Genomic DNA, 14,651 nt, shown 5'->3' on the forward strand with positions numbered 1-14,651 from the left:
GGTGCACACAAAAGAAGAACAGTCCCCCGTGGTTTTTTTAATAAGTGCACCGCACATAGCCACATGTGGAACGTTTGGTAGCTAAGTCAAAGCAAAATCGAAGTAGTGTGTCGGCGAATCAAGGCTTAAGTGTTTTTCAACCGTTTAATGGAATTCAATGTACAGCCGTAGCTCTGGTCGCTATCATATATTTTGTGTCCCATGGCTCAAATCTATTTGCGTCTGTACCGTGTTCCACTGACCTCGATAATCTGTTGGATGAAGGCACATCTCTCTACAGTCACATAGTTAACACCGAAGGCTATGAGGGGTATTTAGGTCATAATCAGTTTTATGGCCCCGTCACAGGTGCTCCAAATATTGAAGCAGGGAAAACAAATTTCATAGAATCATTTCAACAAGTAATAATATCCAAGTCACTTTTGGTAGCTTTTAATGATGTCTCTATTGCAATTTTTACGGATTTTGATTCGTTTGCATTATTTGAGTCTCATCAGCGGAATGGTTTGGGTCCGACTGATCCGAATGGACAAGCAGTTTTACTTCTGTTTAGTAGTATGGATGAATTGTTATGTTACATCTTAACAATATATCAGGCGACTATTCTTGTCGTTAGAGGCGACTAACGGGATCGGGTGGTCAGGCTTTGGTTGATGCATGGCATCGATCCCAATTGCGTGGATCGATGCTCATGATATTAATCACTGGATTGTCTGGTCCAGACTCGATTATTTACAGAACGCCGTCATATAGCTGGAATATTGCTGAGTGTGGCGTTAAACGACAAACCAACTAATCATCATCATATGAACTCAAACCAGCAATTGTTACAAGTAAACCACATTCCACAACAGTTACTGACACTGGATAAAAAAAAAACAACAGTACATAGAAAAAGACCAAGTAACATAACTCAACCATCTTTGAAAGAAAGAAATACAAAAAAGAAACTGACCCAAAAACGTAGAACAAGAGACCAGGAATCTCCGTTATTGATTAGTTCCGGTATTGAAATGCTCTCCAACTACGTGATAATGTTTTGAGTATGTGCATCTGTGGTTGTGACAAAAAGACCTCATCTAGTATGACTTTTTTGCCATATGGAGCCATTTGTATTTTCATTGACATTATTATAACCAAATGCCAAGTGTAAAAAGAATGTGATCTATTATTTGAGTATGTGCATCTGCCAATGTTCTTGGCAGTTTTGATACTATTTCAACATGTTTACATTTGTGCCAGAAATTGCTTCCATTTCCTTCGATCTACCTTTTAAATAAACCCATGCTTGCCATAAGAGGCGACGAACAGGATTGGGTAGTCAGGCTCGCCGATTTGGTCGATGCATAACATCATATTCCAATTGCGTAGTTCGATGATCATGGTGTCAATCACTGGATTATCTGGTCCAGACTCACGCCGTCATATGGCTGGAATACTGCTGAGTGCGGCGTTAAACAAGAAACTATTTTTAAATAGACCTACCCTATGCACATGTATCAACTGTATTGCCCAATACTCAAAATCAATTTTTTAAAATTCCACAACAGCGTTGTGTTATTTGTGGTTTATATAATTATGCTCCTTCATGCCTTTCAGTAACATCATAATTATGCGTTTGTGAGGCTTCACATATGGCGGGGAACTTTGATGCTCTGCATCAATGTTTTCTTGTTTCATTTCAAACCACCAGAAAATTAATATAACATGTTTTTCCTTATGTAAAATTTACATTGAAATTTACTTTAAAATGTACTCCGTTTGTCTACGCTACCATATCATGCCCTACTTCATTGACTGCCTTGGAAATAAGCAATTCAACCTGAAACTTCTACTGCACAAAGATGTGAAAGTCGGAATGAAAACTAAAACCATCTCTGTGACCCAAACTAATTAGTATGTTGGTATCAAAGCGACAAGATATTATTTGCCCATAACACTGCATGCATTATCTCCCTTGAATGGAAACCTCTCTGGTTGAACATAGTTTTCATCAAATCAATACTTAAGTTAGCAAACTGATCCCGGCTCTGTAAAACATCTTCCCCGAAACCACTGGACTAATGAAGCAGAAATTTCACAGACTTGCTCCCAAAAATAATGAATTTTCTCAAGAGGTTCAAATGCAACTTTCAGTATGGCCGACACGGCTTCCATGCCCGTTGCTTATTAGTTTTGAGAATGTGTTGAAATTGGAATATGTATAGTAAGTAGTCATGCTCAACTCATTCATCGACATTTAATGAAGTTTTGTGCAATATTTCAAATTTTAACGCTTTAATGTGTTTTGACGCTCTTTAATTATCGCTAAATACCGTCTTTGGTTTGTAGATGTCTCTAAAAACTGCTGGACTGACGATGCCGATGTTTCTTATCATAATGACATCATACTGTATACTGATCATTAGGCTTTTAATATTAATTTTTGGTTAAATATATAAATAAATCAAAATTCACAAATATTTATTTTCAAGAACTAGGTATAGGTGAGGTGAAATGGGGTTTAACGTCGCGTCCAAGATTATTGCACTTATATAGCGGCGTGCATGTACGTGTGTGTGATTGTGTGGCTGCTTGTACTAGTCCGGACTGATGCCGATTTATAGTGATAGCTCACTGAGATACCATGCCGCAGTTTAACATGAATACCCCACTCAGACACAGTATACTGACTCCGAGCCGACCAGTCCTTGTTTTAACCCCTTAATGCCGAGCGCCAGACAGGGTAACAACAAGTACCATCTTTTAACGTCTTTTGGTATGACGCGGCTGGGGTTCGAACCCCTTCTGCTCTACCATTAGACCACGGAGGCGGTAAGAACTAGGTATAAAAAGCTGAACCTTTCGTACATGAGAATTACTATGAGAGGATTTAAGGCAACATGAAAAACCTCTTAACTATATGTAGGCGTAAACAAGGTGGCAAAAACAACTTTTCTTTCTTTTTCTCAGAATATTCAGAAGTATACTGGCCAAAAAAAGAAACGCATAGCTGAAATCTGTTTTTCAAACTTGACTGTTATTAAAGATGAAAGCTTGAACTCAATATAAATGTCATTGCTAACTGTGAATATTGACCTTACACTAATTTATTGCAACCGAACACAACATTTGGTGACTTGTCGCCAAAATACAGCATCTTGAAGCCAAACTGGGAGAAGTTGCATGGAGAAAAAGCTGTAAGAATACTGCACGTGCAAATACGGCTACTTAACCTTTATACCGATGGGTATAAAAATTTGGCAGTCCTGCTGCGAATCACTCTCCGATGTTCTGTATACGTGACCCTCATGATGCCAAGACTGAATGAAGACTGTAGAAACAGTGCCATTGGACGTCTTGATGCTGGAGGAAGTCAGACATCAATAGCCAGGCACTTTACCGTGAGGCAGAGTACCATTTCTCGTCTGTGGCAGCGCTACAGACTCCACAACTCTACAAGAGATCGACCGAGAAGTGGAAGACCCAGGGTCACTGCGCAGGACCGCTTCTTCTGGGTGTTGCATCTTCGCAACCTGACAATCAGTGCAGCATACACAGCTAACAATGTTTCTGGTCTTCGTAGAGTCGTCTGAGACAGCATGGGATACGGCCAATGAGACCATATACAGCGCCCGTTCTGCGGCAACATCATCGTCGTGCACGTCTGCAATGGAGCAGAAATGTTCGACCATTGACCCTAGTGCACCAGAGAAGGATATGGTTCGGTGATGAGTCGCGGTTCATGCTGTATCGCCATGATGGTAGCATGTGTGTCTACAGACGGAGAAATGAACGCTACAATCGACACTGTATTCATGAAGTCGACCGATACGGCGGTGGAAGTGTCATGATGTGGGCAGGCATATCCGTGAATGATAGTACAGATCTGGTGCACGTGCAGGGAAATTTAACTGCTGTACGCTACCGTGATGAAATCCTTCAACGTCATCTTATTCCCGCCATTGACGTCAGAAGAGAGATTTGTCAGCAAGACAACGCAAGACCGCATACTGCACGTGTTACCATGGATTATCTTGCCCACAACAATGTTACTGTGCTGCAATGGCTCTCCAAATCGCCTGATCTAAACCCCATTGAACATTTGTGAAATCTGCTAGACAGACGTGTACGACGCCGACAACCTCAACCACAGACGCTTCAACAGCTGAACCATGCATTGCAGGATGAGTGGAGAAGGATTCCACAACGCCAGATTCGACGACTCATACAGTCCATGCCCAGGCGGCGCAGAGCTGTGGTCGATGCTCGTGGTGGTAACACCCGGTACTGATTTTGGCACAGTGCCATCACAGACACAGACGTCCCTTGGAATATTAAAAGACTGTTTGTAGTGTAAAAAACGTGTGTCTCATCCTGTGTAAAATTTGGTTGTTGTATCTTCATTATTTATTGTGTAATCCTATTTCATTAAACATGTAATGAAACACTGATTATTCTGTTATGCGTTTCTTTTTTTGGCCAGTGTATATTTAATGAAAATCTCCAACATCAAGATGATACACGCAGTGGACTTGTTGTTACGTGTTTAATGCTTCATTGTCATCAATTAGTTCTCACCAGGTTTCAGAAACATTTGAATATCAGTGTTAAAAGCAAGCCTTTGTTAATCGGAAGCCTTTGTTTTATGCAAATTGCATGGGTGGTGGGTGTTACCGGTAGAGCAGGACATGCTTACTCATTTCGCGAACACTTGCCAATCCCTTTTACGCCCAATGGAATCTGTGTCTGCAGATATTCTAGATTGATTATTCTCTGGCGTTGACGTTTTGCGTTATATTGGCATTCTAATTTGTTGACTTCATAGCTAGGTGAGCTACAGTGCCGTTGGGCTGTTTTTCTCTAAGTTCCACGAACCTTCTAGTTCACTGTCGCACATGACTTCAGCGATTTTAAAATGCCTCTGATGACTGTCGATATTAGATATCGGTCCAGGCACAAAGATTTTAACAAACTGTATTCGCTCAACATATATACTGAACCGCAAAAGAAACGTCACCCCAAGTAACATTGTCATCTGGGTAATTTTTGTCAAAGTTTCTAAAATTTAACATTACCTTGTCCGCAAAAATTACATTTGACAATAAAACTGATCGCCAAAACGCATCACGGCAACGGCCATGGTAACCCGATGCACGTAACCCGAGTTTCGTGCAAATAGAAATGCACATGCGTTCCCCCAATCTTGCCCTATAAAAACCACCCAGATCGGATAACATTCATTCGTTATTGAATTGCTACCACATACCGAGATTGACAAGAAATCAGCGACACCAAGCCCTTGGACGATTGCAAGCTGGACAAACCGCACGGCAAGTAGCCAATGCATTTCAAATCCACGTAAGGACAATATACAGGCTCCAGCAACGGTACCAGACCACCAACACTACAGATGACCGACCACATAGTGGAAGACCAAGAGTCACAACCCGACGTCAGGATCGTCAGATTGCGCGACAGCATCTTCAAGATCGCTTTGTTACTGCTGCGGAAACTGCTCGACAGACCATGGGGACACACCAGCGACACATTAGTGCGGACACCGTGCGTTGACGATTGACGAGCAGACACCTCCACTGTCACAGTCCACACCGAGGACCCATTCTGACACCACGTCATCGCCGGGACCGTCTTCAGAGGGCAACACAACACCAGCATTGGCGGCCCCAGCAATGGAGAAGAGTCTCAACAGCAGATGGCAGAGAGAGAGAGAGAGTCGTGGGGAATGTTATTCGGATGCTTGTGTTGTTGAGAGAGACTCGTGGGTAGGTCCGAGCATCATGGTGTGGAGTGGAATTGGTCTTGCACAGAGGGTCGTTCCTTTGGTCTTCCAGGACATGGAAGAGGCAATGGTGTCACAGCAGCTAGGTACTTTGATCAAGTCTTCAGACCACACGCCATACCTCATTTGGCACGTCGCAGCAACCACGAGTTTCAACATGGTAACGCCCGTGCCCACACTGCGAGAGCAACAAGGCGTTCGGCATTGAGGGAATAAACAAGGACTAGTCGGCCACTTGGGGTCATTATACTGGGTCACACACACACACACACACACACACACACACACACACACACACACACACACACACACACACACACACACACACACAGAGAGAGAGAGAGAGTTAGCGTACAATGCTTACACGACCAGCATTGATGTAACAATTGATCGAACTGCCAATGTCAATTGTCATTGGCACGATGACAATTTAAAATCTCAATTGACACCGATGTCAGGCTGAACAAGTGACAGCATCGATGAGCATAAAATAAAACCTACATTGATAACTGTAAACTTTCCTTCCGTTTTTATCTAAAATACGTTTGATTGACGAGGCATGTTCGTATCAATGCTGGAAACCTTCATAAATTTATATCAGACAAAAAGTTCTGTATTTATTGTGCGTATGTTCACACATAAGGTAATTATATGTTGTACGTATGTTTACACGCGGGGTAATTATATATTCTGTGTATGTTTACACGTGAGGGTAATACTATATTGTGTGTATGTTTACACGTGGGGTAATTACACATTGTGTGTTTACACGTGGGGTCATTATACATTGTGTGTATGTTTACACGTGGGGTAATCAAACATTGTGTGTATGTTTACTAGCGGGGCAATTGGAACATTTTGTGTATGTTTACACGTGGGGTAATTATATATTTACATGTGTTTACCAAGTGGGGTACTTATACAGTATGAGTATGTTTAAACATGAAGTAATTATACATTGTGTGTGTGTATGTTTACACGTGGGGTAATTATGTATAGTGTGTGTTTGTGTTTACCACGTGGGCTATTTATACAGTGTGTGTATGTTTACACATGGAGTAATTATACAGTGTGTGTATGTTTACACATGGGGTAATTATACGTTGCGTGTGTGTTTACACGTGGGGTAATTAATTATACATTGTGTGTACAAAAAACAAATGAATGTATCAAATAGAACGGGGCCGCCATAAGAACGGTATGTGTCACCTGAAAAAACTATGATGTGTAGTGAATAGTGAAATGTGAAGCTTAGCATAAAAAAATCATTCATAAAACTATTTTTCTGAGTTAAAATTATTAACTGACGGTTCGTCAATAGAAATTGAGCAGATTTATCCAAGGGGCATAACTCTATATTTCCGCGACTCGCCTTCATATCTGTGATGGGTTCCACTGTTGTTATGCGAGGCCAGATATTACCACATGTCTAGTAGGCAGTTATCTGTGTCGGGTCATGGCCATCTCTCATCGTGTGTACATTACTGACTAAATATTGTGAACGCAAACCTTAAGGCGGACCTATGTATTCGATTACCATACGCTAGTATTTAGCTGTTACTTTTCAGTTCCGTGTTTCGACGTATCCTCGGCCTGCAGTCACAGCAACATGCTGTGACCCTGTTTGACATTTATCCTCTGACCTGTTCGTGAAGGAGAGAACAGTGAGAAATAATATAGTGTATTGTACTGTGGTGTGGCAATGGCAGACAACGAAGTAGATGTGTCGGATACTGACATCCAGGGGAAGGTATTACAAGCCCTGAAGAAACATTCTCACTTGGCTGAGCTGCAAGTAGGTCAACACGACTGTTAACCCTTTCAGATGAACATATGTCACCTGTGGTTACCCTAACCATCCATTCGTTATTACCATTTATATCTAAATGTCACCTTTCGCTTCAAGTGACTCGTTAGAAATATCTGCCAGTAACGTTAGCTTCTACAATTGGCTACACATCTTAATTTCTTTTATCAGCTGCATCTGCCTTGTTCAATTACCACCCAAACTGGGTCGGTGGGGTAGCCTAGTGGTTAAAGCGTTCGCGCGTCACGCCGAAGACCCGGGTTCGATTGCCGACATGGGTACAATGTCTGCAGCCAATTTCTGGATCGCTGGATATTGCAGGAGTATTGCTAAAAGCGGCGTAAAACCATACTCACTCACTGTCACCCAAACTGTGTACACTATTTCATTAAAGTAAACAAGGATTTTGGATCATAAACGAAAAGTTCGTTATCCCAAATTATCTTTCAAAATCGTTTTCGGTCTTCGTTTTGTTTCTTTCGGAAACGGCAGTCAGATTGTATCTGTATTATTTACTAGGCCAGTTGTCATTTTTGCCAGTCATGTGTTGTGATAAGACATGATACGGCGGGTCACTGCATCGCTCTCACATATCACACACACACGTCGTGATAGTCATTTCCTAACATGGGATCTATACAAAGCGACATCTCACTTATAACGAGTGGGTGAGTGAGTGAGTGAGCATGGCTTTACGACGTTTTTAGCAACATACCAGCAATATCACGACGTGGCAAACCAGAAATGGGTTTCACCGCTTTCACGCATTGTACCCACGAGGGGAATCAAACCCGGACCTTCGGCGTGACGAGCGAACGCTTTGACCAACATGCTACCCCAGTGCCTCCACGTACTGACGAGTTGGACCGTGTGCAGGCAGTGGCCGTTTTACACTAATTATGTAACGGTTAACCCTCCATGAGAGTTTTTAAATTCCCTCTCACCATTTGGTTTTTCAGCTTTGATCATCCTCGATTATCCAGGGAATTATATATCCATCCATATATCCATATATACCCATGCACCACAATATTTTCGCTTCTGAAGTGACGTCATTACCTCCATTCCCGTGCTCATGAATGGGATTAATATTTCATTGGATGGCTATTTATAGTGTCGTGCCATTCGAGTAGGGCTCCATAAAAAGACATTTTAGTGACTCTGTTCAAGGCATTTATCAAACTAGAATGGAGACACAATATATTACATGGTTGAGGACGGTTCATTATATGAATCCGTTGTATTGAACGAAACACGTGATAGTTAAGTTGTTTTACTATGTTAATATGTTTTTGCAATAAAATACTATGATCAGGTCGGCATTGCAGTGGGCAAAGGATACATCCAGTGTGAAAGTAGAGGAGATCGGTGACGGAAACCTGAACGAGGTGTTCCGAGTTTACCCGAGTGAGGATCCAAACAACAGTGTTGTATTGAAACACGCACCACCCTATATCAAAGTGAGTTAACACGCAACTTCCGGTTGTATCTGAGGTCAACGTGCATGCTGCATGACATTGTCATGGTGTGTGTATCTTCCATCTGTTCAGCATCTAACTTAAGACAAACTTATATTAAAACCAAGTTCAATCTCCATCCAAACTATCACAAATTCAACCTCCTTTTATCATCGAAAGAGCCTAACACTGTAGTTAAGTTAGCTAAATACATTTGTAATGCTCATGTTGAAAAAAAACTTATTATCCTTATTATAATGTTTCACAGCCTGCATGTATTATTATATTCTGTACAAAAATCCTGTGGCCTATACGTATTGAATAAAATATTAAATTGAATTGAAATTGAATACAACGGCTATTTCATCTTGTAGTGTTTCGGTTACTTATCCTTTTCTCCAAAATGTTTATTAGAAATGACGTTCTTGAAAGTGTTATTGTCTTTCAAACCGTTTTTGACTTTTGCAGTGTTTGGGGAAAGATTTCCCGCTCTATGAAGAAAGGGGGGAACTTGAATACAACGCTCAGTTCAAGTTTCACAGTATTTCCCCAGGGAGTGTCCCAAAACCAATTTTCTACGACAGTTCCTTGAGAGTCAGTAAGTAGACCACCAAGTAAACAGAATCCTGCTACCTCCTGTGCCTCTGATGGTATCTGGCTGTGCTGTACCTTCTTCCTGAGGCGGGGGCACGGGTGGCCCAGTCGTCTAAGGCGCCGCGATTCGCTGTGCAGAGTTGCGTCCCCTGGACACGCAGAAACCTATGATTGTGGGTTCGAATCCCGGTTCACCCCGATTATGTTTCTAGGTCTGTCAGCACCATACCCGTGCTCGTGGGTTTCACCGAAGTGGTAAACGTCTGAGACCTGCATCACTTCGGGCTTTCCTCCCACATTAAGCTGACACGCCGTGATTTTACTGGAATACTGTTAAAAGCGGCGTTAAACCCAACACACTCACTCACTCACTCTTCCTGAGGCAAGGGAGTTCACTGACTTTAAAATTCCAGTTTCCGCACTTGCTGAACTAGGCTGGTATTATGGAGTTATATTTTGGCTGGACTATCGGGTTTATGCAGAGTCCAATCAAAATCGCGTAACGAAATCGACATCCGGTTCATAAACTGTCGTGCAGATTGCGGACGATTGTAGGATTTGCAAAACATGTGCACGCCAACTAGACGTCAACAGATATTTACCTGTTCTTTTCATGTTTTTAATCAAGGTGCTCACGTGATTGATGCACTTCGCGATATAAGACTCTTTTTATCACACTATAGATCTTGACTGGGTGCCGCCATTTTGTTTGAAGCAACTACAAGTGATATGAGAGGTGGAATCTGATTGGTCAATAGGAGAGGCATAGAAGGGACATAACTCGTAATAGCCACTGGTGACGCTACGATCGAGCCAAGAAATTCCAACCAAGTTCGGCAAGGGTGGAAACTTGACTTTTATAGTGAGTTGACTCCCTTGCCTCGGGACGATGGTGTTGTACGGGAGAATGTTGTACAGTCATTTTAGCACAAAAAGAAACCTGTGTTGCTTTTCCTTTTGTAAATAGGTGAGAATTTATATGGTGTTTCGTCATGTTTATTTGATTTAGTTTTAAAACACTGTTTGAACCAATCTTATTAAATTCAGACCCTGGTTCTCGCTACCGCTAAACAAAGATCTGTAGACATCCCATTAGGGTCACGCCAGAACGACCTTTAATCATACCAATCAGAGCGTCGCTTACCAGATTATGAAAGTGACAGTCGGAATGTGATTTCTGATCATGCAACCTCGAAAACTTTAACATGGGGTATTCCGAACGATAGTTACGGGTTTAACGACGAATCCCTTACAATCAAGACCATCTATTAGCCATTCCAGAATGCTGTTTTTTTGTTCAGGTTTCAAATTTGTAATCGAGAATTTGTCAAAATATGTTTCGAAGCGTAGTCGCCAATTTGAAATTAGTGCCGTAAAGCACGAGAAAGCTGCCTTCCATTGGTCAGTCAAAGTTTGCGCAAGGTCGGTCTGACGTTTTCAACTGGGTTTGAAGATATATAACTGACCATTACCGAAGGTTCGACTGAAACATGGTCAAGACTGGTTGTCTAAATAGTATTGGACGAAAACTTCCAAGCTTATAGTCGAAGACGATATTAGGTAGCTCGTGGATGAAAACGTAAGGCAGATGTTAAGGACAGGATATTATTATGTACATACCTATACACATTAATATGAATGAGTTAACGGGGGTGTATGTTCCTATGTATTTGTTGTTACCTGTTTGCAATCAACGTCGTGTCATAATTCGGGATACGACTAACACTGTCCCTTGACGTTAAAATCTTCATTACATTTTATTGTTTTATACCATTTATTTACCGTGCCAGTGTGTATGGAGGACCTCCGTGACTACGTCATCTACCGCAGCTCCCTCATTAGCGGCCATCTCGACGACGAAGCCGCCCTTAAACTGGCGAGAGACGTGGCCGTGATACACAGAGACACCCACGTCGCCAACATAGGGGAGGACGCCATCAAACAGCTGGATAAGGAGTTTCAGTAGGTTTTGCCCTATCTGACGACACGTGCTATATATGTGTATATGGCACAATACTTGAATGGAGTAACTGAATGATTCTCTTTTTGACGAACGATGATTTGCTAGGGTTAAGGGCGTATGTCTAGTGCTTTAAGTGCTCACTCACTCACTCACTCACTCACTCACTCACTCACTCACTCACTCACTCATTCACTCACTCACACGAACATTTTTCGCTCACTATAAACTACAACGGGCAACGTTGATAGGTTTGATTTGGCTGTGTATTCCTTCCAAAGAATAAAAATTAGCATGAATTGTTTCAGGAACCCTGAAATGATGGACCTGACCGAGAGGTATATATTTACGGGTCCCTTCTCGCCAGATGACCCTACCAACAGATGCTCCCCGTCCTTGAAGGCCAGGCTGGACTGGGTTTATGGGGACCAGGAGGTGCTCCGGGCGGCTGCCGAGATGAAGAGGATCTTCCTGGAGAAGAAGGAGGCTCTGGTTCACGGGGATCTCCACACCGGCTCCATCATGGTCAAAGACGAAGACGCCAAGGTGAGGCAGTCTAAGTGTTTGTTTGTTTTTTGTGCCGCACTCAGCAAGTCACAGAATCCAGTGATTGATATCATGAGCTTCGATCCACGCAATCGGGATACGATGACATGCATCAGCCAACCGATCCCGTTAGTCGCTTCTAACAACAAGCATGGGTTGCTGAAGACCAATTGTAACCTGGGTCTCTGCATGCGGGGCTCCTCTTCTTGTGTATTATATTTTACCTACCGGGGTATTACCACAAGCATAGTCGCCTCATACGGCAAGCATAGTCGCCTCATACGGCAAGCATGGTCGCCTCATACGGCAAGCATGGTCGCCTCATACGGCAAGCATAGTCTCCTCATACGGCAAGCAAAGTCGCCTCTCATACGGCAAGCATCGGTTGCTGAAGACCTGTTCTCTACCGTATTTTCACGGGTCGGGGAACACCAAAAATGGGCTTGACATATTGTACTCATGTTGTGAATCGAACCGTGCCCTCACCAGGTTTCAGCTTTTTTCTATAGTTTCCGTTTCATGTAATTCATATTATATTCCCAATGGGTTTCATTTGGTCACCAGCAACGTAGACTTGGTTGATTGCGTGTTAACCTACCCGGTCGCGTGTTAACCTACCCGGTCGCCGTCGCTCGTCGCTCATAATACCCAACTTGCACTGTTGAAATACTGAACTTGTCTGGTGCTGATTCCATTATTTAGTCCTCGTCATATAGCTGGAATATTACTGAATGCGGCGTTAAACAACATTCACCCTCTCATTTTACTTCAGCAACAATCCAAGCGCAATTGATATTTCCATGAGAATATAGATGTATACTGATATATAACATACCTGGCTTTATTAGGTGTTTGACAGTGAGTTCAGCTACGTGGGGCCCTGCTCCTTTGACGTTGGCGTCCTCGTGGCCAACTATATCTTCAACTACTACTGTCACCTACTGCAGCCTGACGACAACGACAACCGCAGGGTGTTTGCTTACCGGGTGGTTGAGATCTGCAACAAGACAGGTGATGTTTTTAACAATAGGAACCCAAGGAAAAACTTTTTGTGTGTCATCGTCCTTCGCTGGATCAGTCACAGCATGGTTCCGTCACTGACGTGTCTGATCCAAACTTGATTATTACAGGCCGCCGTGTTGTGGCTGCGGTGTTAAATAACATGCATTCACATTCCCTCAACAGTGTGCCATCTTACCATAAAGGCTCCTTACAGTACTAACACATTATATAACTCAGCCCTGTCTGTTCAATGCTCCAACTTTGTGGATCACTCTGATATAGCTGAAAAACGAAACATCCCATTTACTTACTTGCCTTAGATGATGACAGTTTAAAGGGGTGCTAGTTCAAGGTCATTTGACATATTTTTAATAAAGGAAACTTAAAACCTACTTGTGTATTACAGTAAACTACGTTTATAACGAACACGCTTATAACGAACTGACTGATATAACGAACTTATTTTTTAGTCCCGGCCATTTCTTGTATATATGCTGTATATATGCTTATAACGAACTACGGTTATTACGAACTAAAATTAGGGGTCCCTTTAAATTCGTTATAACCGTAGTTTACTGTACCTGTAATGTTCTGAGTAATCAACCCAGCAGGTACACTGTAATGCTAGCCCTGGTAACGGGCAACAGGGAACGTATGACTGACCACCTAGACTGGACATGGTCATCAGACCTCTTCAAAGATGTAAATCACTTAATTGCTGAGACATTATGCAGTAGCTCCTCGCTTTACGGATATCGTTGCCATGTTCATACAGTTGCTGAATATTTCAAGCACATGACGAGCGTTACCGGAGACAAGGAGACCTACCATGCCGACTTCATGTCGGAGTTGGCGGGATTTGCTGGCTGCGAGATCGTTAGAAGGTATGTCTTTGTTTGTTGGTTGTTTAACGCCACACTCAACAATATTCCCGCCATATGAAGGAAGTGTGTTACAATCGAGTCGGAACTAGACAATCCAGTGAATGCCATCAAGAGCCCAGATCTACGATGGCATGCATCAACCAAGTCAACTAGCCTGATCACCCGATCCCGTTAGTCGCCTCACGCCAACCATGGGTTGCTAAGATCAATTCATTAACGGTAACCCTCGTATTGGCTTCTGTACAAATTATAGAACTATGTTATTCTTCCCAGGTTGATAGGCGCAGCTCACGTGGCGGAGTTCGACGCTACCCCCCAGGCAGAGGTTGACGCCCTGGGTGCGGGGGTGAGACTGCTGAAGGCCCACGACAGGATACACAGCATCGGCACCCTCATGGTTATAGCTCTCATGCTGGCCTGAATCTCCTTCCTACATGCATGTAACATACAGAATGTATGCCCTTTAACGATGCAAGGACAATCATCTCAGGGATGTCATCATCTTCCCGAGGCAAGAGAGTTAACTGACTATAAAAGTCCAGTTTCCACCCTTGCCGAACTAGGCTGGTATTATGGAGTTACATTTTGGCTCGACTAACGAGTCTATGCATAGTCCAAT

The 14,651-nt window shown here is 42.7% G+C and overlaps 1 protein-coding gene across 1 annotated transcript; it reads left to right on the forward strand.

The window, feature by feature from the left end:
* The first annotated feature begins 7,137 nt into the window (after positions 1–7,137).
* On the forward strand, positions 7,138–14,651 carry LOC124149314 (methylthioribose kinase-like). Its single transcript, XM_046520815.2, has 8 exons — positions 7,138–7,577; positions 8,918–9,049; positions 9,515–9,644; positions 11,431–11,602; positions 11,909–12,146; positions 12,995–13,157; positions 13,924–14,032; positions 14,306–14,651. Exons 1-8 carry the CDS (start codon positions 7,485–7,487, stop codon positions 14,451–14,453), a joined length of 1,185 nt encoding a protein of 394 aa, XP_046376771.2. The 5' UTR covers positions 7,138–7,484; the 3' UTR covers positions 14,454–14,651.

The sequence above is a fragment of the Haliotis rufescens genome, unplaced genomic scaffold (assembly GCF_023055435.1).
Source record: "Haliotis rufescens isolate VD_foot unplaced genomic scaffold, xgHalRufe1.0.p SCAF_11, whole genome shotgun sequence".
Taxonomy (NCBI): domain Eukaryota; kingdom Metazoa; phylum Mollusca; class Gastropoda; order Lepetellida; family Haliotidae; genus Haliotis; species Haliotis rufescens.